At 35.8% G+C, this 26,967-nt stretch overlaps 2 protein-coding genes and 1 pseudogene across 7 annotated transcripts in view; 2 read left to right on the top strand and 1 right to left on the bottom strand.

Annotated features, from left to right (window-relative positions):
• Window positions 1-25,249, bottom strand: part of IMMP1L (inner mitochondrial membrane peptidase subunit 1) — a 72,980-nt gene extending 47,731 nt beyond the window's left edge. For 3 of the 5 annotated variants that reach the window (XM_060103518.1, XM_060103515.1, XM_060103519.1), the window contains exons 1-2: window positions 25,104-25,189; window positions 5,116-5,227 (exon numbers count right to left, since the gene is read on the bottom strand). The gene's annotated coding sequence lies outside the window, so the exon portion shown is untranslated. Of the gene's footprint in view, window positions 1-5,115; window positions 5,228-25,103 lie in introns of all 5 variants that reach the window. The other 2 variants (XM_060103516.1, XM_060103517.1) reach the window with 2 other exon arrangements.
• LOC132494142 (lipid transferase CIDEB-like) lies at window positions 2,467-3,225 on the top strand (annotated as a pseudogene).
• Window positions 25,250-25,309: 60 nt separating the features above from the next.
• ELP4 (elongator acetyltransferase complex subunit 4) overlaps window positions 25,310-26,967 on the top strand; it is a 243,868-nt gene continuing 242,210 nt past the window's right edge. The window contains exon 1 of one of the 2 annotated variants that reach the window (XM_060104002.1): window positions 25,310-25,593. In XM_060104002.1, coding sequence (XP_059959985.1) covers window positions 25,371-25,593 — 223 coding nt within the window. In that variant the 5' untranslated portion in view covers window positions 25,310-25,370. The remainder of the gene's footprint in view (window positions 25,594-26,967) is intronic. The other variant, XM_060104001.1, reaches the window with a different exon arrangement.

Raw genomic sequence — 26,967 nt, 5'->3', positions numbered from 1 at the left:
AGTACTTCACTGTACAGCTATGCCAGAGTTCATTCAACCAGTACCCTACTGATAGACATTAGGGATGTTTCCAATCTTTTGCTACTACAAAAGAAGCTACAATGAAAACTTTTATGCATATGTTATTTTGTAAGTACATAAGTATATCTGTAATAAATTCCCAGAATTGGTTGAGACAAGTGTGTAAATGCATTGGTCTAGAAATTGCTGATTTTTCTTCTGTGGGGGCTGTGTCATTTTGCTTCCACCACATATACATCTCAGATGTATACCAGAAAAAGCTATTCTTCTCTTTGGGCCTCTAAGATATTTTGTTCATTAGGCAATTCTCAAAGATGTTCTCATTGGAAAAAACTATATGAAGTTCTTTGTTTATTTTTCCCCAAATGCATATGTAAAATTGCTGACTTAGTTTTCAAGTTGGAAAAATATCGCTGATGCAGGAAATCATCATATTGATGCCTAATGTGCTGGGATAGCAACTGTCTATCTCTCTTCCCAATATCTCCTTTCATTTAAAAACAAATATACACCCCCATCCCAATTTTTTTCCTTTAAATTCACATTCAGTACTTTATAATTGGGAAAGCAGTCAAATGCATTTCACTTTTAAATGAATGTTTTCCTGAAGCACTTAAATGTTTTCTGGAAACCAAATCTATGTTACTTCTATATTTTCCTTTACAAAGCTATCATTTCAAAGGTAGTTTCATCTTTATGACTGACATTTTCAATAGGCAATGTCACCTAATACATTGTTTTTATTTCAAAGCCCATCCTGTCAAATATTTTATCATTAAAAACAACCACTTAAGTTCATTGGACTTCCTATTTAAGGAATCCTTAAGTAAATCCAGTTTCAATATCACTGTTTTATAAGAAAATATGTACATGATAATTTTTATTCCCCAAATAAGGATACCATAGTATTGATACATGCAAATCTAGGTTGCATTTCAATCATCCAGAAATCAGTTGTGAGATAATCTCAGTCTCTTGGAACAAAGCAGTAAGACAAGTTGCTGACCCCAAAGTAAATTTTAAATTTACTTTCTATGCCCTTAATCAATAGATGGGGCAGACCATACTTAAGCTCTCACCTAACCAATGAATATGTTAGGTAAATGCTGATTTTTACATTAGAGTCAATATAATGCACTGAGAGCAAAAGAATTACCTAACAAAGGTAAAACAAAACAACAACAAAAAAACACATCGTAAGCAGCACCCAGGACATAAAAGTTATCAGTCTAAGACAATTTAGGAAAACAGTCCTAGACAGCATAACGGTCTCTGAAGAAATCACATAAATTCTGTGAAATGACTAATGTTCACAATAACAACTCTGAGCCATCAAAAAAAACAAAAACAAAAACAACTTACATTATACTCAATTTGTTCTGTTTAAGAAGACAGAAGGGTACATTTTATATTTCAAAAACATTTTATAAAAAAATATTCATATGAAATAAATTTTGGCACACAAAAGGATAAGAGTCAATTATTCACAAAATTAACAGATGAGGAAATAGTACACCGCTTGTTAATAACAGCCCAATGAATGCGGAATTACTCTAAGTAAAATTCTCAAAGTTAGAATATACCACAGTTGCCTTTCAGAAGATGAATTGTAATAAAGTGCAGTAACATTTTGGGGGCCTCTAAACATAAAATTCCCCGTGCAAGGCCACTTCTTGGTTAAGAGACAAAAGAATACCTGATAATTTCTGAAAGCTAGTCATGCAAATTCTCCACTTCAATGGCTGGACACACTCAAGAATATATCCTGATTTCACTTTTCACTTTGTTTTCTTTAAACTGTGACTGCCACTAAGTAGACAGTTTGGTCTGGTTTCTAGCTCCAACCTGCTAAATAACCTTGTGCAATTCACTCAATCTCTTTAGGTCTCCTTAGTTTCTTCATCAGTTAAAGTGAAGAAGTTATAGAAAACATGATATAATAGTAAATGGAATCAAAGTGCTAATAAAGTAAAACAAAGAGTTACTACATTAGGTCCTATGTCTGTATCTGTGTATCTACCTCACATATACTATTTTTAAACTGTCACAAGTTACATGGTACTCTACCATATATTTAAGGCCTACAGTAAAGAAATTATGATCACTTCAGAATCTTTTCCAACATTTAATATGTGTCACTCTCAGGATACAACAACTTTCTCATGTACTCATTTAAATTAATTTAAAGTACCACTATAATCAATTATCTTTAACCTGAAAATATATGACCTTTTTCCACTTGACACATAAAAATCAACACATGATATGTAAAAGAACGTTCCTGGAAATGCTAATTATAATAGCCAAACACCAGAAAGAACCCAAACATCCACCAACAACAGAATGGATGAATTCTGTCATATTCATTCCAAAGGAATAACACATGATAATGAAAATGAATAAAATAAAACTACACGCAACTATGTAGATGATCTTCAAAACGTAATGCTTGGTAAAGGAAGAAAGAATGCATATGATTCCGGACAATGGGGCTCACCAGTAGGCCCATCTGTGTCCCATGCTACCCCACAGGGGCACCCCACAGGGGCACCCCACAGCTGCAGCAGTGTCACACTGTAGCAATCTAGCACCAACCCAAAGGGAAGTACAAAGGTGGTCGCAGTCTCCAAGCTCAAATCAGGATCCAATATGAGCTCCAAGACTGGCTGTAGGGTCTGGACCCCAGCTCCACCACTCTAGCCACCTTTCTGTGTCTGTGATCACAGTTGCCACTTGCCAGGAACTACTAGACAAAGCACTGGAGACCCTGTGGTTAACACTGGTGATAGACAAGGATGGGACCTCTGTGGACTGCGAGGACTTCTTCCAATTGTTGGAAGAGGATACATACCTGATGATGCTGGAGCCCCAGCAGGAGTAGGTGCTATCATATGGCCTAGGCTGGGAGAAGCCCAAGCACAGCAAGGACATTGCCCTCATTACCTTGAACATATACAAGCAAAACCCTTGAGACCTCTTTGGCCTGAACATCAAAGCCACACTCTACAGGATCTACTCCATGAGTTGTGACTTTCAAGTACTTGGCCCAAAGAAAGTACTCAGGGAGCTCATCCAGTTGAACCTCCATGATGCTGCTGCAAGGCCTGGGCCACGTTGCTGGGAATTTCCTCCACCCTTTGCCATGCAGTGGAGGAGGCTGAGCAGTGACAGTGGCAGCAGCAGGGTCCCCTCCATCCCTACTGAGAAGGGCCTCTGAGCTTCTGCCCCAGACTCGTTCCAAGAGATACCCTGTGAGGACTGTGACAGCATCAGGTTTGGAGACCTGGAGGCAGTGCAGACTAGATAACTCACCTGATTTCCCCCATTATTCTGACAGCACTGTGATAGGTCCCATCAGCATAATGCTTTCCATGCCTAGCCTATACACTTTCCTCAAGAATGCTGTCCTTTCCTAGAGATCTTTCCAGCCTCCCACTTACCCTGAAAGGCTACAAACTTGTCCCCAGGCATCTTGATCCCATTCTGATTGCAGCTACATCTAAATTCCTTACAACTCCTCCTGTCCCTAAGCTCTTTAGTACAGTGAAGTCAGCCCTCTGACTTTACCTTAAGCTCTCTATTTCTTCATACCCTTCCCCTTAAAAATAACAAAAACATTTCCAACAAAAATACAAAAATGTTTATCCAAAAAAAGAATACATATGATTCCATAAAGATTAAAAAGAGGCAAAAAGTGAACACATTGCTGAGGAATACACATAAAAGTGATAAAATTATATAGAGAATTATCTAAATAGTTATCACAAAAATCAGGACATTGGTTACCTCTAAGGAAAAGGAAGATTATACCAAGAGCTTCTGGTATGTCAGTAATGATCTATGGTTACTGAATGTCTGCTTTATACTTATTCATTTTATGTTTCTATACAGTGTTATATTTCATAATAAAAAAATTTAAAATGATATACTTTCTGAAAAATATATTCTTAAAGAAAAGGAAGAAAGGGCTCCTCCTTTTTGCTAACAATTTTATTTTCTTGGTCTACATTTCTAATTTTTATTGCAATGTTTTAATAATAAAGAAATAAGTTACTATGCCTAATTCTCCAGAATCTTAATAAAGAACAGATTTTACAGGCTTTCCAAATGGCCACAAAAAAAGTACCAGGTCATTAAAGAGTATAAAATCAGTTATTTTGTTAAATCTTTACTTAGCTCAATGTTGTGCCTGTTGCTTTTTCTTCTTTTCAAGAAAATGTATGCTTACTTTCAAAAAAAATCTACATTACATCCAGATATTAATTTTATGCAGGCTGCACTCCAAAAAATATATAATAATTTAGCTCAAAAGTAGGAAGAAAAACTTTTAACTCTCACACATTTTAAAACAATTTTAGGAACACCTGTGTTTGCATTAAGTATGAGGGTTCATAATAGGATGGACACAAATATGACACTTGAGATCCAATCCAATGTCACTCTGTGTAAGAATGATTCAGTGTGTACTAGAAAACATAATCGCTAGATTACAGGATGGATATACAAAACAAGTTACACTTAAAGTCCACTGTATAAAATGTAATGTAGGGTAACTCACTCAAAATAGATCCAACAGTGTCTAATTTAAATTATACTAAAGATGTTTTAAATAGTTCCTCTGGAAAAACATAAAGGGAATTAAAATGATTACAAAAGAGATAATAATAATAATAATCAGACAAATTACAAACATATACACACACATATAATTTAGGAAATCCTAAAAGTTCCATCACCTACAAGCACCCTTCAATGTATGTTTGTTACAACTTTTAGATGCCACTAAACAGGAAGCAGACAATAAAACTTAGAAACAAGACTATCAGCACTTTCATCAGGCTTCAGATATCAACATAATGGGTATCACCCATTATGAAAACAGAGCTGCTTTGGTTGTATACTGTTGTTTTTTTGTGAATGCAGGCAAGGATTCCCCTCCATAGTGGGTCCAGCTAACCAGTTATTTGCCCATCTATTAAGTGCCAACTTTAAAAAATTACACTATGTCCAGCAGGGAGCAGCATTACAACATTCATAAGACTTAACCACAACATGAAACCGACAGAAGAAAAAGAAGGAAAAAAACCCACTTACCATAGGTCTTTTCAATGATACATTCAATTTTTAGGGCAGTTGCAGGGCTTCCAGAAAAAACATCTAAAGCATGTCTCAAAGCATATATAGGTGATCCATGGTTTCAGGATGCCTAAAGCAGGAAATCAAAATTATATTAAGTAAAGGCTTCTTTCAGCCATATTTAGTTGAATTAGTATATAATATGACTAAGTGTCTCTCAGCTGTTAAGGTGCATCTTCCTTATTGGATCAATAGGATTCTGAATTCAGATATTCAATGACACTTTGGATAAAATGACTTTAAAAAGCAGAATATTAAAGTCCTTTATTTACCAGAGAATTTAAGTAGAAGAAAATAAATGGGTGACATGATACATCCATCAACCTAGAGAAAACTGTGGTCAAGGACTTAAAGAAGTTGATAAGCCAACCATATACAGTTCTGATATATCAAATCCTTCTAAACAATTTGCAGGTAATAGAGAGGATATAACATTCATTTCTACAGGTCAGCATGAATGAATATCTAGGGTTAGTTTTGGTTTTAAGAATACAACAAAGGCAGCAGAGAAGTACTTTGTAATGCTGGTATGTTAAGCCTGATTAGTGTGATATTTACTGAATATGAGGAATGCACCTGATATTGTAGAAAAACTCCGTGACCAGTCATAATATGTCAAAGGCAAAACATATTATATTTGATATTCTCCTGGATGTCAAAACCTGCCTCATAGTCAACAATAATAACTCCATGTCAGTTCTTATGACTGAGGAAATGATGTATCATCACTGTTACTTGAAACATCAAACAGTTTGCTTTATATGTGTTTACATGCAAAGTTTCACTGTTTACACCAAAAACCAAATTTGTGCCATTAAAAGAACATATGAATATTTATCTTGAAATGTATATAATATAAATAAATATATATAATAAAATAGTTTGTGTAATATGCAATATCACATGTCAATATATCATAAATAATATATTTACTTGCATTTTAATGAATAATAAATAAAATGGTTCCTACCATTTTCTACAGGGAAAATGACATGAGAAGCTTGACTTGAGTGTATGATATCAAGACTACAATTACTCTCTAATAATCATCAATTTGACTTAATTTGAAAGAAACTCTGATATATTCATCTTTTACCCTTTAACGCTAAGCTAGTCATAGCATTATTTCTTAATTTTTGCTCTCCTTGAAGTCTTCCCCATCCTATTTCTTGCCTCTGAACATTTCACTTTTCTGATACTTCCTCATTTTTGCCAATCTATCTTCCCTCTCCTTTATAATGCATTTCTGTTTCAACCCCAATTTTTGTTTTATTTAATCTCCTCTCTTTATGACCCTAACATCTTTCTTCCCTTTTCTCTTAGGACCCTTAAAAGTGAGGGTTGATTTTTTCTTTTTTGTTTTTTTCTGTAACAACAATGTGCTTAAATATACTCTTTCATCCACTTACAGGCACTGTGCTTGATCTTAATAATCCCACCTGATTAGAACACTCAACTAAATATACTTAAATTATATTGCTGTTACTCATAAAAATATTTTTTTTCTCTGAGTTACTGAAATATTTGAAGAACTCACTAAATATTTTGGATCCAGTCATTTTTTTTTTTTTTTTAAGATTTATTTATTATTTATTTATTTATGGCTGCCTCGGGTCTTTAGTTGCGGCACGCAGGATCTTCGTTGAGGCATGCGGGATCTTCATTGTGGCGCATGGGCTTCTCTCTAGTTGTGGCATGCGGGTTTTCTCTCTCTAGTTGTGGCATGTGGGTTTTCTCTCTCTGGTTGTGGTGCGTGAGCTCCAGAGCACGTGGGCTCTGTAGTTTGCAGCACACAGGCTCGCTAGTTGAGGCATGTGAGCTCAGTAGTTGTGGTGCGTGGGCTTAGTTGCCTGGCTGCATGTGAGGTCTTAGTTCCCTGACCAGAGATCAAACCCTCGTCCCCTGCATTGTAAGGCGGATTCTTTACCACTGGACCACCAGGGAAGTCCCTAGAGTCAGTCTTAAAACACCCCAAATCTCAAGGAAATCTAATCACACACTCCTTCCATTCAATTTGAGAGGTGATTTAGGATCTCACTATATGGTGTGAATAAATACTGAGTAACAAACTTTTTTAAGTTAACAGAACTTTGCTTCTTTTATTCATGTGTGTGTATGCCCATGTGTACAACATCCTCATCAAAAAGCAAAGACACATTAAAGAGCCCCATACTTCTAATATATATTATAAAGTCTAAAAAGAAAAGTGATTTCCCTATTTGGCACTTTCTAATGTGAATATTAACATTAACAGTATTAGTGTATGGTGAAATAATCTCACAACAAAATATTATGCAAACCTCTGAGTTTTAAAAATTATAAATAATTATATAACACATTTATAATACAATTACTTAAAAAGAGACTATAGTGGGTTGAGTAGTGTTCTCCCTTCCCCCCAAACTCATGTCCACTTGGAACCTCAGAATGTGACCCTATTGTAATACTGGATCTTTGCAGATATAATCAAGGTAAGGATCAATATGAGATCATATTAGATTAGGGTGGGCCCTAAATACAATGAGAATGTCCTCAAAGGAGACCGAAAAGGACACACAGAGACACAGAGAAAAAAGACAATGTGAAAATGAAGGCAGACATTGAAGTTATGTTGCCACAGCCAAGGAAAGACAGGAGCCACCAGAAGCTGGAAGAGGCAGGGAAGGATCCTCCTCTAGAGCTGTTGGAACAAACATAGCTCTGCTCACACCGTAATTTTGGACTTCTGGCCCTGGAAACTGTAATGAAGTAAATTTCTGTTGCTTTAAGCCACCAAGTTTGTGGTAATTTGTTATGGAATTCCTAGGAAATTAAAAAGATTTTGGTACCAGCAAGTGGGGTGTTGCTGTAACAGATAACAAAAAATTTAAGAAAAATAATAATAAGACTGAAGAGACTATTGGTAGATTGCCTTGAAGAGCCAGCTGATATTGGATTGACCAAAAAGTTCATTCAGGCTTTTCCATAAAATGGTACATAAAAACCCGGACAAACTTTTTGGCCAACCCAATAGAAATAAGAGACGTTAAGGAGATTCTGGTGAATGCTCAGAAGGAAGTGAACCGGATGGCTGAGAACACTTGTATCATCTTAGAGAATACACTTATTTGTCAGGAAAAGAATGTTACAGAAATATGAACATTAACTGGACTTCTGGTGAAGTCTCAAGAAGGGAATGAGAGATGTTACTGAACACTAGAGGGAAGACAGTCTTGTTACAATGTAGCAAAACTGACATGTGTTCTAATGTTGGGTGAAAAGTAGAACTTGTAGGTGATGAGCCTGAATGTTTAGTTGAGATTTCCAAGCAAAATGTTGAAGGCATGTACTGGTTTCTCCTTGCTAATTATGGTAAAATGTGAGAGAAAGGAGATAAATTGAGGAATGAAAAAGGATAAAAGGGGATAAACTGAGGAAGTTAAGCAAAAAGAAATCAGCACTTGATGATTTGGGAAATTCTCAGCATATCTAGATTGCAAAAGATGCTAACATCACAAATCATTAGGAAAATGCAAATCAAAACCACAATGAGATACCACTTCAAACTCATTAGAACAGCTATTATCCAATAAATAAAGAAAGAAAGAACAAAAGTTGCTGAGGATTTGGAGAAAATGGAACCTCTCTGTACTGCTGGTGGGAATGCAAAATGGTTAAGCCACTGTGGAAAACGCTTTGGTAGTTCCTGACAAAGTTAAACATATGCTGCAGCAATTCTACTCCTCAGTATATACCTAAAGGAATTCTAATAGATACTTGTAATCTGATGTTCATTACACCAGTATGCACAATAGGCAAAAGATGGAAACCGAACAAGTGTCTATCAACAGACGTATGGATAAACAAAATGTGCTATATACGTACAATGGAATACTATTCAGCCATAAAAAGGAATGAAGTTCTGACACATGATACAAGATGGATGAACTTTGCAAAACACTATACTAAGTGAAAAACATTATGCAAATGCTAACAAAGAACAAATATTATACGATTTCACTTATGTGAGGTACCTAGATAGGCAAATTCATAGAGACAGGAAGTAGAATAGAGGTACCAGAGGCTGTGGTGATGGAGTGGGAAGGTTATTGCTCAATGGGTAAAGCATTTCCCTTTAGGATGATGGAAAAGCTCTGGAAAAAGATAGTGGCAATGTTTACACATCATAAATATACCTAATGCCATTGAATTGTACACTTAAAAATGATTACAATAATATATCTTATGTATATTTTTATCACAAAAAGATTTTTCCTATGGAAAAAGGACCCAAAACCTTGAGCCAGATGCAAAGGCTGACATAACTACTTCAACTAGAGAATCAAGACTGAGCTACTGATAAGCTCTAAAATGAACATATTCCAATGCTCAGTGAGGAAAAATGATCATCATATATGATAGTAATTCATTAATTCCATGTGAGTTCATTTAGGAAACGTTAATAGAAAAAGGAAACATGAGCTGCTTTTTAAATTTTTTAAAAATAAACTTAGAATACCAAACAGACTACAAAATTAATTTCAAATCTTTCACTCTGGAGATTGATAAAATTACAGTACAAAATGGCCTTTAATTTTTTTAACTTTGCATTTGGGGAATGAAAAAATATAAAAGGTAAAAACATGGCCTTAAAATTCTAAAGATTTTTAAAAGCAAATATGTTTAAATGATTAAAAATCTTGTTTCAGTGCTGGACAACTCTGATAAAAAGTTCTTTAATATGAGTTGAAACAAATTTCTATGCTTTGGAGAAAGAAAGGGGTTTAATTTCTCTTTCACAAGATTAAGTCAGGTCTTCTGAAACTCAAAATCATTCACCTCTGTGTTAAATATGTCTCACTTACTACTTGTTGTTTCATATCACAATCTCGAACCATCCTGGTTACTATGAATTTACTCATTTTATCAAGACAAATATGCCTCATTCCTTACGCAAATATCCATAAACTGGCTAAATAAAAGGCTACCTTTAGGATACTAACGCTGAGTTTGGGTCCAGGTACAAATTGTAAATAAGCTTGAATTTTGTCATCAGACAGCTCATCATGGTTGTGAATCCTAGCTCTATCATTTACTAGCTATGTGAGAATGATGGTTAATTTTATGTATCAACTTGACTGGGCCATGCAGTGTCAAGATATTTGATCAAACTTTATTCTGGGTGTTACTGTGAGGGTGTATTTGGATGAGATTAACATTTGGATCCTCAGATTAAGTAAAGCAGATTGCCCTCCCTAATGTGCATGGACCTCATCCAATCCATTGAAGGCCTGGGTAGAATGAAAGGTTGACCCTTAGGCCACTAAAAGGGAGTGAAAAGCATCAACATACTAGAGATTATGAAAACTTTCTAAAAGATAGAAATAACAGTGATAGGTAGAACAGGGCAGAGAGAGCAACAGCCTAGCACAGGGTTTGGCAAACCATGGTTCACAGGGCAAACCTTCTAGGTTACCATCTGCTTTTGTATACCTTGAAAATTAAGTCTGGTTTTTATACTTTTAAATGGCTCAAAGAAAAGAAAAGAAGAATATTTTGTGACATGTACAAATTATATGAAATTCAAATTTCAGTGTTCATAAACAAAGCATTATCAAAACACAGCTGTGCTCATTTTTTAATGTACTGTCTACAACTGCGTTGAAAAGTTATGAAAGAGGGCATGTGGACTGAAAAACCTAAAATACTTACTATTTAGTCTCCAAAAAGTATGTTGACCTTTGTCCAACTACACACACAGGAGAATGTTTCAGGGAAGATGTAACTTTTCTTCCTGTAGAAAGGGGTTGTGGGCTGAACCAACAGTTATGGAGGATAAAAAAAGGTTTAACCTGCCTGAGAGGAATCTGGGCTCCAAAGTATAGTGGTTGAAACCTAGGATAAGATCCTCCTTATCAGGCTATTAGAGATGGACCTGGCCTGTCTGCTTGCCCTCTGCTTATCCATTCTGAGCAAAACACACCAATAAATTAGTCCTACCTATACCCAAAGCAATCTACACATTTAATGCAATCCCTATCAAAATACCCATGATATTTTTCACAAAACTGGGACAAATAACCGTAAAATTTATATGGACACACAAAAGACCCCAAATAGCCAAAGCAACCTTAACAAGAACAAAGATGAAGGTATCATACTCCCTGCCTTCAGACTACTACAAAACTATGGTAATCAAAACAGTATGGTACTGGCACAAAAACAGAAATATAAATAAATGGAACATAACAGAGAGCCCAGAAATAAACCCATGCATTTATGGTCAATTATTCTATGACAAAGAAGGCAAGAATATACAAAGGAGAAAAAACAGTCTCTACAATAAGTGATGCTGGTAAAACAGGACAGCTACATGTAAAAGAATGAAATTAGAATATTTTCTCATACCATAAACAAAAATAAACTCAAAATAGATTAAAGACCTAAATCTAAGACCAGAAACCATAAAACTCCTAGAAGAAAACATGCAGAACACTCTTTGACATAAATTGTAGCAATATTTTTTGGATCTGTCTCCTAAAGCAAAGGAAACAAAAGCAAAAATAAACAAATTGGACCTAATTAAAGTTAAAAGCTTCTACAGAGCAAAGGAAACCATTGACAAAACAAAAAGAAAACCTACTAAATTGGAGAAAATATTTGCAAATGATATGACTGATGAGGGGTTAATATCCAAACTATATAAACAGCTCATACAACTCAATATCAAAAACAAACAAGCAAACAAACAAGCAAAAAACCCCTAAACAACCCAATTTAAAACTGGGCAGAAGACCTGAATAGACATTTTTCAAAAGAAGACATACAGATGGCCAATAGGCACATGAAAAGATGTACAACATCAGTAACCATCAGAAAAATGTCACTCAAAACCCCGATGAGATATTACCTCATGACTGTCAGAATGGCTATCATCAAAAAGACCACAACTAACAAATGTTGGCGAGGAGTCTGAGAAACGGGAACCCTCATATACTGGTAGTGAGAATGTAAATTGGTAGAGCCACTATGGAAAACAGCATGGAGAGTCCTCAAAAAAATTAAAAATAAAACTACATGATCCAACAATTCCACTTCTGGATATATATCCAAAGAAAACAAAAACACACAATTTGAAAAGATATATGCACCCCAGTGTTCACAGCAGCATTATTTGCAATAGCTAAGATATGAAAGCAATCTTAAAGTGCCCATCAACAGATGAATGGATAAAGAAGATGTGGTATACATATACAATGGAATATATTAGTCATAAAAAAAAGAAATTCTGCCATTTGCAACAACATGGATGGACCTGGAGTATATTTTGCTTAATGAAATAAGACAGAGAAAGACAAATACTGTATGTTATCAATTATATGTGAAATCTAAACAATAAAATGAATGAATATGACAAAACAGAAACAGACTCATAGATATAGAGAATAAACAAGTGATTACCAGTGGGGAGAGGGGTGGGGGGAGGGGCAAAATAGGGGTAGGGGATTAAGAGGTACAAACTACTATGTATAAAGTAGAGAAGCTACAAGGATATATTGCATAGCACAGGCAATATAGCCAATATTTTATAATAACTTTAAATAGAGTACAATCTATAAAAATACTGAATCACTATAGAACACCTAAAATTAATATAATATTGTAAATCGACATACTTTAATAAAAAAATACTAAGTCCTACCTACCCATAAGGAATTCCCCTCAGTATTCTTTCCATTTAGGGTAATTTGCTAGAGAAAGAAAAGAAGAGAAAACCCACTCCAGTTATCTATATTATTTAACTCATCATATATCAACATGAATGAACAACCAAGGATCACCAACATTTAAGGAAACCACAAGAATGAAAAAGAAGGCCCATGATGAAAAACAGAACAAGCAACTCTGGAGAAATCAGAGGTAATTCAGGGAGGAAAATAAAAGGAAAATAATTCTATTTAACATCTTCAGAGATATTAGTTAAGATATTGTATCTATGCGACAACAGGCATATGAAAGAGTAGAATTAAAACAACAAAGAGTAGAGTTTAAAGAAATTTAAAATAGAATGCCTGTCCACCACCAACTCCCCCCACATATACAAAAAAATAGAAAAGTTGAAACAAAAGTTGAAGAAATACAGAATAACAACTCAAGGAGGGTAATAATCTCTCTAAAATGTTACAGGAAAAGACCCCCAGGGAATACAGAGCAGGAAAAAGAAAAATAAATAGACCCCTAGATACATCTTTCATGTAGAGCAGAGGTTGTCAAACTAGGGCCCATAAGCCAAATCCTGCCCACTCCATTTTAGCACATAAGGTTTTACTGGAACACAGCCATGCTCATTTGGTTACATGTTGTCTATGGCTGCTTTTTTGCTACAACAACAGAGCTAAGTAGTTGCAACAGGAACCATATGGTCTGCAAAGCCTAAAATATTTACTATTTGGTCTTTCATAGAAAAATTTTGCTAAATATTGATCTAGAGCTATGCTGTCCAATATAGCAGCAACTAGCCAAAAGTAGTGTTTAAATTTAAATTATTAAAACAAAATTAAAAATTCAGTTCCTCAATCATATCAGCCACATTGTAAGTACCCAATAGCCATATGTGTTTAATGGCTATTATACTGGTCAGTGTAGATATAGAACATTTCCATCAACACAGGAAGTACTACTGGACAGGGCTTACCTGGAAATTATAACAGGCCACTACAGCTATATTTTAATTATTGCCTTTAAAAGTGCTACAATGAAAAACAAAAAATACCTAAGAGAAGCAGGAAGAAAGATTAAATTCAGAAAAAGACAAAAATTAGTAACATTAGAAAAGGAAATAATTAATGACTAAATCTAAGGCATCATTCTATGAAAATAGCATTAAAATAGATTTTTTTAATCCTTCGAAGTTACTGAGAGAAAAATCCAAAGATATAGCATTACAAATGAGAAACTAAATATCATAATGGATATGGACGAGATTATGAAACAATTCAATGTAGAGAATGCAATTAATTAATGCTACCAAATTTGAAAATAATTTTAAAAGTGTTTCCTAAGAAAATATAATTCAAAGAAAGGTAGAACAAGAGCTGTGAACAAAAAAGTTTTAAAAAAAGTTGTGTAATTTAGTTCTGAGTTTACGATGAAAATGTTTGCCAGGATTTTTAACTTTCATCTTATCCTACAAGAAACTTCATATTCTTAAACTGGGAAATAGCAGTCAAAATATTTCCCTCTGCTAACACTACTTATTGAGCCAAGAAATATGTATTTCTTCAGAGGGGATCAGCACTAGTGTAAATGATCTTTCATGCAAAATCAGAAGATGTGATGTAAGAAGCTTCACATGGAATGGTTTTAAATATCTGGCCTTTCCCTGGACTCCCACAATTATTCATACTGAGGAGGAATTGATACCTCATCAGAAATGTCCAGGATAATTAGAATAACGCATGGGCTTAGATTAGCACTGCAGCTTTATGCCTATGAGACTCCTCTAGTTGACACAGGAAAGGGGCACCAGGCATTAGTCAGCAGTTGTTAAATTCCTTACTTGGGCTCCATGCAAAGAAGAAGAACAGTCCCCGATTGGGAGATATACCTATGCTGGGCCATTCTACCTCTGGAATTTCTTTTTCCTTTTTTTTTTTTAAATTAATTTATTTATTTTTATTAGTTTCTGCTTTATAACAAAGTGAATCAGTCATACATATACATCTGTTCCCCCATCCCTTCCCTCTTGCATCTCCCTTCCTCCCACCCTCCCTATCCCACCCCTCCAGGCGGTCACAAAGCACCGAACTGATCTCCCTGTGCTATGCGGCTGCTTCTCACTATCTATCTACCTTACGTTTGGTACTGTATATATGTCCATGCCTCTCTTTCACTTTGTCACAGCTTACCCTTCCCCCTCCCCATATCCTCAAGTCCATTCTCAAGTAGGTCTGTGTCTTTATTCCTGTTTTACCCCTAGGTTCTTATTGACATTTTTTTTCTTAAATTCCATATATATGTGTTAGCATACGGTATTTGTCTTTCTCTTTCTGAGTTACTTCACTCTGTATGACAGACTCTAGGTCTATCCACCTCATTACAAATAGCTCAGTTTCGTTTCTTTTTATGGCTGAGTAATATTTCATTGTATATATGTGGCACATCTTCTTTATCCATTCATCCGATGATGGACACTTAGGTTGTTTCCATCTCCGGGCTATTGTGAATAGAGCTGCAATGAACATTTCCTTTAACACTAAAAGTTTTTAGTGTTTTAGGGTTTACCACTAAAAATGTCTTGTTCACCTTTATAAATACATTTACTTGAAAAATCTCCTTGAACCAAAACATGTTTATCTTTTGACACATCTACTCTATTACACTGAATATTCCCAGATGAGTATACAGTGGATTTTAAAATTTTAACTTAAAACCCCAGTTTTCTGCTTATACTTAAGAATCCACTACAATTGGGATGAACGTAAGTTCTCATGTGCCCTGGACAGTCCCAGATTACACCTGCTTTCCTGGCATCCAATATAATTCATGTATTTCAGCACTCTCAAAAGTGTTCTAAAAATTATTGAGGAAATCTAAACAAAAAGTAAAAAATGTTTTAAAATAAATGATGATGAAAACATAAAACGTTAAAAGTTGCAGGATACAGCTAGAACAGTGCTTAGGGAAAATCACCCTTAACTATAAATAGTATACTAGAAAAGAAGAAAGGTGGAAAATCAATGAATTAAGCTTTTATCACAAGGGAGAAAAACCAAAATTTCAGCAAATCAAAACCAAAGAATGTAGGAGGAAGGAAATAATAAGAGCAGTAATCAATAAAATAGAAAGTAAAAAATTTTACAAAAACAGGGAAAAATTTTAAAAGCCAAAAGTTAGGTTTAAAAAAAAAGATTAGTAAAAATGAAAAATCCCTAGCAAACCTAAAAAAGAAAAAAAGAAGAAACACAAGTAACCAATATCAGCAATTAAGAAATCATTTACAGTCATTAAAAAATAAGCTCATAACAGATGAACCCTCCCTTAGGTAACAACCACAAACTCAGGACAAAATACAAGAACAATTATGTGAAGGCTCTAGGGATTGAACAGAACAAGATTTTGTTGGTGACTCAAACTTGTAAGAAGGGATTTCCAAAGGTTGAGCATCTTACTTTTACTGATTTAGCTTGAGAGCAGTGCAGTACAGGTGGTTAAAATTCTGAGAGAAAAGAAGTCATCATTCTGGAGAACCTGAAGAATCACACACTAACCAATGAAATGGGAAGTCCAGAAAAATCTTCCTAATATGTGTGACTCTATTTATTGTAAAAGTAATGTTCAATATGGCAGGGAAAGAACTGTCTTTTCAATAAATGGTGCTACGTCAACAGGATATCTATGTAGGAAAAACAAATACACCTTCAGCCCTGCCTCACAACAAAGACACAAAAAAATGAATTCCACCAGCATGCAGACTCACATGTTTAAAAGTAAACAGCAGGGCTTTTAGATGAAAATATTGAGATTATCTTTAAACTCTTGGGAGTAGGCAAACCTAGCCATAAAGTGCTAGACATAAGGAGAAAAACTAGTACTTCAGAATACATTCTGACTAAAATCAAAAGACGATGAACCGGTTTGCAAGGCAGAAACAGAGACACAGATGTAGAGAACAAACATATGGGCACCAAGGCGGGGAAAGTTGGGGTGGGGGGCTGGTGGTGGTGGGATGAATTGGGAGATTGGGATTGACATATATACACTAATATGTATAAGACAGATAACTAATAAGAACCTGCTGTATAAAAAAATTAAATTTTATTAAATTGAAAGAAAATAATACGAAAATGAAAGCCACAAACTAAGAGAATATATGTGTAACACATTTATTTGAAACTGAACTCTTATCCAAAATATAAAAAGAATTCCTACAAATCCAGATTGAAAGAAAAATAATGCAATTTTTAAAAACTGGCAAAGACACAAAAAGACTCTTCACAGAAGAGGTTATCCAAATGGCCAATAAACATAAAAACAGGTGCTCAACTTCATCAGTTCAAATCCAAATGAAAATGTCATACCATAATCCTCCAAAAATGGCTAAAATGAAAAGAAAGACAATACTAAGTGTTGGTAAGGATGAGAAGCAACCAAAATTCTCAAACATTCCCGGTAAGAGTGTAAATTGGTACAACCATGTTAGAAAAATGTTTGGCCACAAATAATAAACTAGCCAAACCCCTTTCAACAGTAGAATGGATAATGATTTGTGACACAGTTACACAATACTATATAGCAATACTATACAGTAACAAATACTCCACAACTGTTCACATTAATAACAGACATTTCACAAATATAATGGTGAGCAAAAGAAATCCAGCACAAGAATAAATGGCGTATGGCCTCATTTATATAAAATACAAAGACAGCTAAAACAATCTGTGATGTTGGAACTCAGGACTGGGATTTCCCTTTATGAGTATACTGACAGGAAGCAAAAAGGGATTGCATGAGGTCCAAGAACTCCCTCTGTGCAGGCATGACCCTGGCATTCACTCATTCAATTATGCTGCCAGAATACTATCAGGCCTCATGATAAGCCTCACCATTTCTGTTATATGCTTTACATGCACAGACACAATGGTAATATGAGCCCTAGGTCTCAGAAAACTTGAAAGGCCAACCAAAGGGGTACGCACTTCTGTCACGGGGCGCTAGTTGCTTATCATGACCATTATGTTTTCTGGTGTACCTTTAATAGGTCACTGCAGTCTTTCAATTGTACCTGCAGACTTCTCAGAATACCTTTGCGGAAATGATCCCACTATTTGGCCACAAGGGTGATATACACGCTGCTTATGAAACTCTCAGACTGAGATTTTATATAGCTGATTTCTTTGTACTTTGGACACTTTTTTTTTAGGGACTTTATTATAGAGCAGTTTTAGGGTTACAAAAAATTAGGAGGAAGGTACAGAGATTTTGTAAACACTCCTGACACCACACATGTATAGCTTCCCCCATTATCAACATCATTCACCAGAATGGTGCATTTTTTTCCAAGGAGGAACCTACACTGACCCATGATAATCACATAAAGTCCATAGTTTACCACAGAGTTCTTTTTTGATGCTGTACATTCCATGGGCTTGCACAAAAGTATAATGACATATATCCATCATTATAATACATAGAATATTTTTGCTGCCCTAAAAATCCTGTGCTCTGCCTATTCATCTCTCCCTGCAACCATCTCTGCCAATCACTGATCTAATGGATGCCTAACTGGAAAATGAAGAAATAGTAGTGATAAGTATATTATTGAGAGCTGTGGAAGTAAATGTATAAAGAATCAGCTAAAATAGTTTAAAGTAGTTGCTCTGGAGAGTTGGAAATGGCAGGGGAGATTACTGTTTTTCTGAACAAACCTTGTAGAAATGTTTTGACTCTTTCCATTACATGCACACATAACTTTGATAAAAGTAAACACAAAATTTTTAAAATTTGGATTCAAAATTACATAATATCATAGTTAAAACAATACTAATATCAATACTATTGGAAAAAATATTGAAAGAAAATACATCAAAATGTTAACTGCAGGGCCTCCCTGGTGGCGCAGTGGTTAAGAGTCCGCCTGCCGATGCAGGGGATACGGGTTCGTGCCCCGGTCTGGGAGGATCCCATATGCCGCGGAGCGGCTGGGCCCGTGAGCCATGGCCGCTGGGCCTGCGCATCCGGAGCCTGTGCTCTGCAACGGGAGAGGCCACAACAGTGAGAGGCCCGCATACCGCAAAAAGAAAAAAAAAAAAAATGTTAACTGCAGTTGTCTTTCAGTTATCAAGGTATGAGTGATGTTTTCCCCTTCATTCTGCTTTCTACAAAGAGTATACATAACTTATATAATGAATGAAAAAACTTTACTGTGTATATTTTAAGTTGGTACAGAATTACGTCAGTTGAGAACCATTAGAGAGATATAAAATCAGTTTAGTTGCAAGCAGCAATTCTTATGAAAGAGAATAGAAAAGAACAGAATAGATTAATTAGAATATATCAGCAATCTTCACATGTGGGAAATTTCAGACAACTTTTGTTTTAATTATATGTAAATGTAAACACATGTATGTGTACTGGATCATGATATGGCTTAAGAGCTTGTTTGTTTTTAGCACTGAATAATATTCCATTGCCTGGATATACCACAATTTATTTATCCATTCACCTACTGTAAGACATCTTAGTTTCTTCCAAGTTTGGGCAATTATAAATAAAGCCTCTATAAGCATCCATGTGGAAGTTTTTATATGGATTTGCTTTCAGCTCTATGGTGTGAATGCCAGGAGGGCACAATTGCTGGATCATATGGTTAAGAGTATGTTTAGTTTTGTAAGAAACCTCCAAACTGTCTCTCAAAATGGCAAAAGCATTTCGCATTCCCACCAGCGCTGTATGAGAGTTCCTGTTGCTCCACATCCTCACAAGCATTTGGTGATATTAGTGTTCAGGATTTTGGCCCTTCTAATAGATGTGCAGTGGTATTTCAATGTCGTTTTAATTTGCATTTCCCCTGATGACATATGATGGGAAGTATCTTTTCATATGCTTATTTGCCATCTGTATATCTTCTTTGGTCAGGAGTGTCAAGGTCTTTTGCCCATATTTAAATCAGGTTGCTTATTATTATTGAGTTCTTTTTGTATTTTGTACAACAGTCCTTTATCAGATGTGTCTTTTGCAAACATTTTCTCCCTGTGGCTTGTCTTCTCATTCTCTTGATACTGTCTTTCACAGAGCAGAAGTTTTTTAATGAAGTTCAGCCTGTCAACTATTTCTTTCATAGATTATGCCTTTGGTGTATCTAAAAAGTCACTGCCATACCCAAAGTAAGCTATGTTTTCTCCTATGTTATCTTTTAGGAGTTTTACAGTTTTGTGTTTTACACTTAGGTATGTGATCGACTTTGAGTTAATTTTTCTGAAGTAAAGTCCGTGTCTAGATTTATTTACTTATTGATTTTTTAGATGTGTATGACTAGTTGTTCCAGCACCATTTGTTGAAAAGACTATATTTGCTCCATTGTATTGTCTTTGTTCATTTGTCTAAGATCAGTTGACTATATCCATGTGAGTCTATTTCTGGGTTCTCTATTCTGCTCCACCAATCTCTTTGTCTATTCTTTTGCCAGTACTTTATAGTAAGTCTTGAAGTCAGGTAGCATCAGTCCTCCAACTTTGTTCTTCAATATGGTGTTTCCTATTCTGTATCTTTTGCCTCTCTATATAAACTTTAGAATCATCTTGTTAATATCCAAAAAATAATCTGCTAGGATTTTATTTGGGATTGCATTGAATCTACAGATCAACTTGGGAAGAAATGACATAACGAAAATATTGAGTCTCCTATCCACGAATATGGAATATCTCTCCATTTATTTAGTTCTTCTTTGATTTGGTTCATCAGAGTCTTGAACTTTTCCTTATACAGATACACTTTTTGATTCATACCTCATTATTTTATTTTGGAGGATACTTATGTAAATTGTATTGTTTTTAATTTCCAATTCCACTTGTTCATTGTTAGTATATACGAGCTTATTTTATTGTGATATCAAGATCAGAAGGCTTTACTGAGGATGTGTAAGTTGAAGTGAGATTTGAAGGATAAATAGAAGTTAACTAGTGGCCTTCTGGATGAAGGGAACAAGGTGAGTACGGGAGAATAAATGAATGATAGAGTGAAGAGAGTAAGGGAACTTATAGAGTGATGTGACTAGAGAGCTAAGTAGAGGAAACCAAATGCATGTCCTTAAAAGTTTTGTTTTTATACTATATGATCAGACATCTATTTTGAAAGGATTGGGATGGCTCTTGAATGGACAATGTACTGCAGGAGAACCAAAGATGAGAGCTAAATGCTCTAGAATGGATTAGGGAGTTACTGAGAAGTAAACTCCATAAGTCTTGGTAAGAGACTGGCTATGGAGGAATGAAGCTTAAGAGAGGAAATGAGTATAGTGAGTTGGCTCAGGCAACTAATTCTACAAATGATCCTATCATTTACCTAGATACAAAACACCAAAGGAAGTTCAGTCTGGGGCATTATGAGTTTGAGGTCCCACTAAGACTTTCAGAAAAAAGGTAAATATCTGAATTTATGATTCTCGAGATCAGAGAAGCAATCTGGACTATAAATATGTTAGTCATTGGTGTATAAATAGGAACTAAAGTCCTGGGAATGGATGGAGGTCAGAATATGGAACAAGAAAAGAGAAAATGGTCTTAAAAACTCCAAGATTTAATGGCAAAAAGGAAAACAAAGAGTCTTCTTTTCATTTACATTTTTTAGCCATTGAATTTAGCCTCCTCCTTTCAAATACTGATCCCTTTCCTGTGCTCCAGATTCCATTCCTTCTACCTCATTCAGGCTCTTTTCCTCATCCATTGCCAAGAATGTTTTCCAGTAGCTTCATCTCTCTCTCTTCCTTCCCCTCTCCTTCTCCCTCCCTCTCCCACACAAGAAAACTGCTCCCTTAAACCACTGTCATCCCCCTCTACCCCCTTTACAGCAAACCCTTCTAAAATGTAAAATGGTCTACTTTTATGGAATATTCAACTTCACTTCCCATTCAATTCTAAACACAATTATTTGACTTTTCAGTTTGTTACTCCATCAAACCTGCCCTTAACAAAGCCAAAAATAAATCATTATTACTAAATCAAGTAAACACTTTCCAATTCTTATTTTACTTTCTCCTCCTCTGCACAGCTTTCAAGTGTTCATGTTCTCCAAAGTTTATTCCTGGTTCTTTTTTTCTTCTCATCCTAACGTATACATTTCCTTGGTGAGCTTATCCATTCCCTTAAGGTAAATCCCCACCATGGGCTAATTAATTTCTAATTTATATGTTTCATCTAGAGATGCCTCTCTCACATAGCCTACTGTGTATTGGACATCTCCACTTGGATACTCCACAGGTATTTTACTCCAATTAAATAAATTTAAAACATAAGAAAACATGATCTCCCACTCCCTAAAACAACCAACTGCACAACTATAAAGTTCTAATGTTTCTCCTTTATTCTTTATCCTCCACCATCCAGAAAGCTGCTCAATACAGAAACCTGTTACTCATCTTTGATTCCTCCTCTCAACCTTCCTTGGTCATATCAATTCTACCCATTATAGTAATCTCTTGATTCATTCCATTCTCTTTATCCCAATCACACTTAGCCAATCCATTCTCTTGCAGGATACTTTTTAGCCAAACATAACAATCAAATATGATTATTATGTCATTTCTTTACCTGAAAATTTTCAATGATTTCCCATTATCCTTAAGGAAAAAAATTCATCTTAAAAAAATCAATTAGACTTTTATCTAATTTCTCTAGTCTCCTCTTCTCTTAGCACTATGCACAAATTATGAGAACTATTTGCACAGTAGCAACGAGACCAGATTTACTGAAGGAGGGAAGGGAGCTTCCTTCTCAGGGTAAGCTTACCCAGGATTCTCTCTCTCAGTTCAAGTTATGTATTCTGTATTTGTCCTCCACAGTATTTAGAGTATACTTTATTATCCTATCCACCCACCTATCTCTCCCAACTGTGAACTCAAAGAGGGTAGAGACTAAGTATTCTTTCTCCTGTAACCTAGTACATAGCACACTCCGTGAGATTTACTATGTGCTCAGTAAATAATTGTTATTAATCATTTAACACCACACCTAAACATATACCCTTTTTAAGCTGTGACAAAGTGAAAGAGCGGCATGGACATATATACACTACCAAACGTAAGGTAGATAGCTAGTGGGAAGCAGCCGCATAGCACAGGGAGATCAGCTAGGTGCTTTGTGACCGCCTGGAGGGGTGGGATAGGGAGGGTGGGAGGGAGACGCAAAAGGGAGGGGATATGGGAACACATGTATATGTATAACTGATTAAATTTGTTATTAAAAAAAACAATAAACATTGCTGGTAAAGGGAGGGGATATGGGAACATATGTATATGTATAACTGATTAAATTTGTTATAAAGCAAAAAAATAAAAATAAAAAATAAAATAAAGATAAAAAAACAAACAAACAAAAAACCCTAGAATCCAAATAAAGGTCACACGTTGCAATTGAAAAAAAAAATATATATATATATACCCTTTTAATTCTTCCCTTCCATTAAAAACTTCATTTATTCCAATGTTTATATTCTACTCTACATACCAGTAAATTCAAGTATTTGGGATTATTTGCTTTGAGAGCAAAGGTTGTGTCTTTGTTAAAAAAAAAAAAAGGACAGATTAAATTAATTTATTCTATGATAATGTTATACCAAAGATATATCCTAATTTCAGGAATGCCTTGGTGCACACATATGTCATGCTTCCTGAATTACAGTTAAAGCTGAAAAACAATTTTTCACTTCTAGTAATAAGGTTTAGAAAACTAAAGGCTGAAGTAAAGAGTAGAAAACAAGGGAATACATAGTAAAGAAACCTATAAAAATTCAATATTTGTAGTACTTCAAAGTTTTCAGAGCAGCAAAACTATCTGAGAAGTTCCTATTTGATATTAGGTTGCTTTGTCACTTTTTGTTTTGGTCTTCTTAGTATAATTATTTACTACAGGACAAAATTAACATATATTGTTCAATGTGTTCATTTTAACTGCTATGCTGTTTTCTATGTGTTAATCTTATCTCTCCCAAATGAGAACATTTTTTACTTCTATAGGCCTAAAATGACAAGGTTAGCTCCAAGCAGACAGTAAACACTCAACAGCTATTTACTGAACAATTTAGATTACAGATTTATACTGGTGAGAGTCTAAGTGAAAGCATCTAAACCTTGATCGAGCTTTGCAGTTGATATATTGTTAAATAGCAAGGTGTTGTTTCAGTTTTTCTTTCCTGAACATTTTTCTTTAAAAAACAAACAAAAAACAAAAACCATCCCAAATGAAAAACTCTAGTCACTATTTAGCAATATAATCTCAGTTTATCAAATAAAATCAGCCAAAAAGTCTTAAAAAGGTCACTGAGATTTAAAACAATTCAATGGCAAGAATTTCCATGAAGTTTGGATGTATTTTAAAAGTATCACAGATCACTGTCAAAACCAACAATAACTATTAGTGCAAGCGTAATTTGTGAGTCTTTTTTAGTTTGGACACTTGTCAATCATGAATGCCTTTAAAAATCAGTTACTCCAATCCCCTACCCCGGCCAGCTCAAAATTTTGAAAACAAAATTTAAATCCAAGGACACAGTTCTAAATTACATGTTTTTTTCTATTTTAATAGGAATTAAACTTCCTATTCTAATAAGCTCTTGATTCAGAGTTCATAAATCACTTGAAAAAGAAAGCACGTACACATCTAACTCTTATCAGTTTTTTGGGGAAAAAAAACCCTGAAGTATCTTCTGTTATTTGCAGGTGCCTTAACAGCAAACGACAATTAAATGTGTGAACAAGGTTGTCAGAGTAACACTTATCATTCACACCACTTATGGAAAGGCGCTCTAAGACTTCCAGAAGCACTAATTAAAATTAACGAAAGCTACTCACGGGGACTTATCAGAGGGGTGCATTTTCTGTTTGAAACGGGGGAAAACCAAATCGCCTCAAAGCTCAGGTGTTTTTACTCTAACGTCTAAATCCAACCCACCTGTCACAGGAACTGAGGAACCAAGCCCAGGGGCTCAACAAGTCGCTAAGGTAAGAGTTCCAATCCCTTCAATATTACACAACCATTCAGAAAAAGACCTGAAAAGGATGGCGGAGGGAATTTTCTCCCAAAAAATCAGAAGAGAAAGGGGTGGGAGGGAGTATCCTCTTTAATACTGAGCGGAGAAAAGTGCAAGGTCCTACTGGTATTTACTTGATATACCGCTCCACCAGCCTTTTCTTTAATTCAGCGTGAATGAGAGCACTCAAAACGAGAAAAATGTTGAATGATATTACCCACCTCTAGTCCCAAAGAACCCCGAAGGCTCTCACCCAGGACTCAGGGGGTCTCTTTCTCACCTGGGCCTTGAAGAAGTCCGTCGTCCTTACGTAGAATGCACTTTTCAGTAATACGCCTTGCCATTGGTTGACTCGGGCGGGAACTCTTAGTCCTATTGGCTTCGGGAGCCGAGGAGGAGGCAAGGAGGCGGGAGTTTGGGGCTGGCTCTGACAGACCCGAGGCTTGAGCTCCCGGAGTTCCTATTGGGTCAACGCGGGAAGCGCCAAGATGGCGGCAGCGGCGACCTGCAGCACAGGCACCAGGAGTCCTGGGTCTATGGTGGTGGCGGCTAGCAGGGACAGCGTCACCAGCTTCCAGCGGAGGGGTCCTAGAGCCAGCGGTACCGACAGCGGCTGCTCTCGACTGGTGTCCATCGCGGGGACACGACCGTCGGTGCGGAATGGACAGCTGCTGGTATCAACCGGGCTCCCAGCCCTGGACCAGCTCCTAGGTCGGTTCAGAACGGAGATCTGGGCTCAACAGAGGGAAAACTAGGGAGGGGACCTGCCCGGGGGAGCCACTCTGACCCCACATCTCTCTCTGACCTCTCAGCCTTCGGACGTGGAGAGGATAGCCCGGTCTGATGGAGATGGAGGGGAGGAAGGGTTGCATGGAGACTTCTAAATGCTGTTAACTAAATTTGTTTTCGTGCTCCCACTTCCAACTCTGGTGCCCGCCAGCTTTTTTCTAGAATAAGACAGGAAACCTACATGCTTTTACCCTGACATGCTTCCTAGTCAAGGGGAATCATTAATGTTTGGAGACGGTTTGCCATTGATCTAGTATCCCCGTCCCGGTCTGTGAATGAACCCTTCTGTCAACCCCAGGTAGCTCACGGTTTGGACTAACAAAAGTTTGTAGCAGTTGTGAGAGATGGGCTTCATTAGAAAATGCCGAAGAAAGTAACTTCCCCTCTTCACCACCAGGCTGCTTATCTCCTGGTTCTGAATCTTTAAACAAATTATAATGACTTTAAGAGAATGTGTGTTAAAGGCTTATGTGGATCCAAAGTAGTTAAAGCCGGTATTTGACCTTAGCAGTCATACCCAGCATCTGTGTTAAATATATGCATATTTGTTTTTGTTATTTTTTCTTCTATATATTTTGCTTCCCAGAGTTACATCTCAAACAATATGTTTAAAATTAATTCACATTTGACAAGAAAAAGAAGTCCAGTTTTTAGGCTTCCCTGTATAATCTCTGGAATTTTTCATAAGAAGGCTACTAAAGAATATTCTTGATTCATAACTTATGTTGAAAAGATTGAACAGATTAGATTGGTAGGACAAAGCTGCAGTGTTAATAAGGCTTGTAAATTAGTTAATTCCTATCAGAATGCTACTTTACTAAAATTGGTCCATGTTTATATTTCATAACATTTTTATAGGGTGAGATGTGTCAGTTAAGCCTTGTACACTTTCATAAAATATTACAAATGCCATTGCTTGTTCTTGTACTTCCCTTGACATTTTCTCTCTGTAATTTTTTTCCCACAGGTAGGCTTCTCAGATAGGTTTAGTACAATAGAAAATGACGAGGCCAATAAAAAAGAGTATGGCTTCTTGCCTCTGTTATTTCATGACCTTAACTGGATCCTGGTTATTTCTACATAAATCTAAGTATTTTCCCTTAATTGTTTCAAGACTGTTGCCTTCCTCAATTGCATGGTACTATAAACAGAAATGATTCAAAATATCTAGTTAGCAAATATTTGTCTCACTTTCTTTCCCTTGTGAGCCTTACTTGGTGTCGCCCTATATTTAAACTTAAAGCTTAGAGGCTGTTCCTAGTCTTTAATTTTTTTTTCCTTTTTGTAACTCAATGG

Source organism: Mesoplodon densirostris, chromosome 7 (assembly GCF_025265405.1).
Source record: "Mesoplodon densirostris isolate mMesDen1 chromosome 7, mMesDen1 primary haplotype, whole genome shotgun sequence".
Lineage (NCBI taxonomy): Eukaryota > Metazoa > Chordata > Mammalia > Artiodactyla > Ziphiidae > Mesoplodon > Mesoplodon densirostris.
This window is presented reverse-complemented; position numbering and strand designations above follow the sequence as displayed.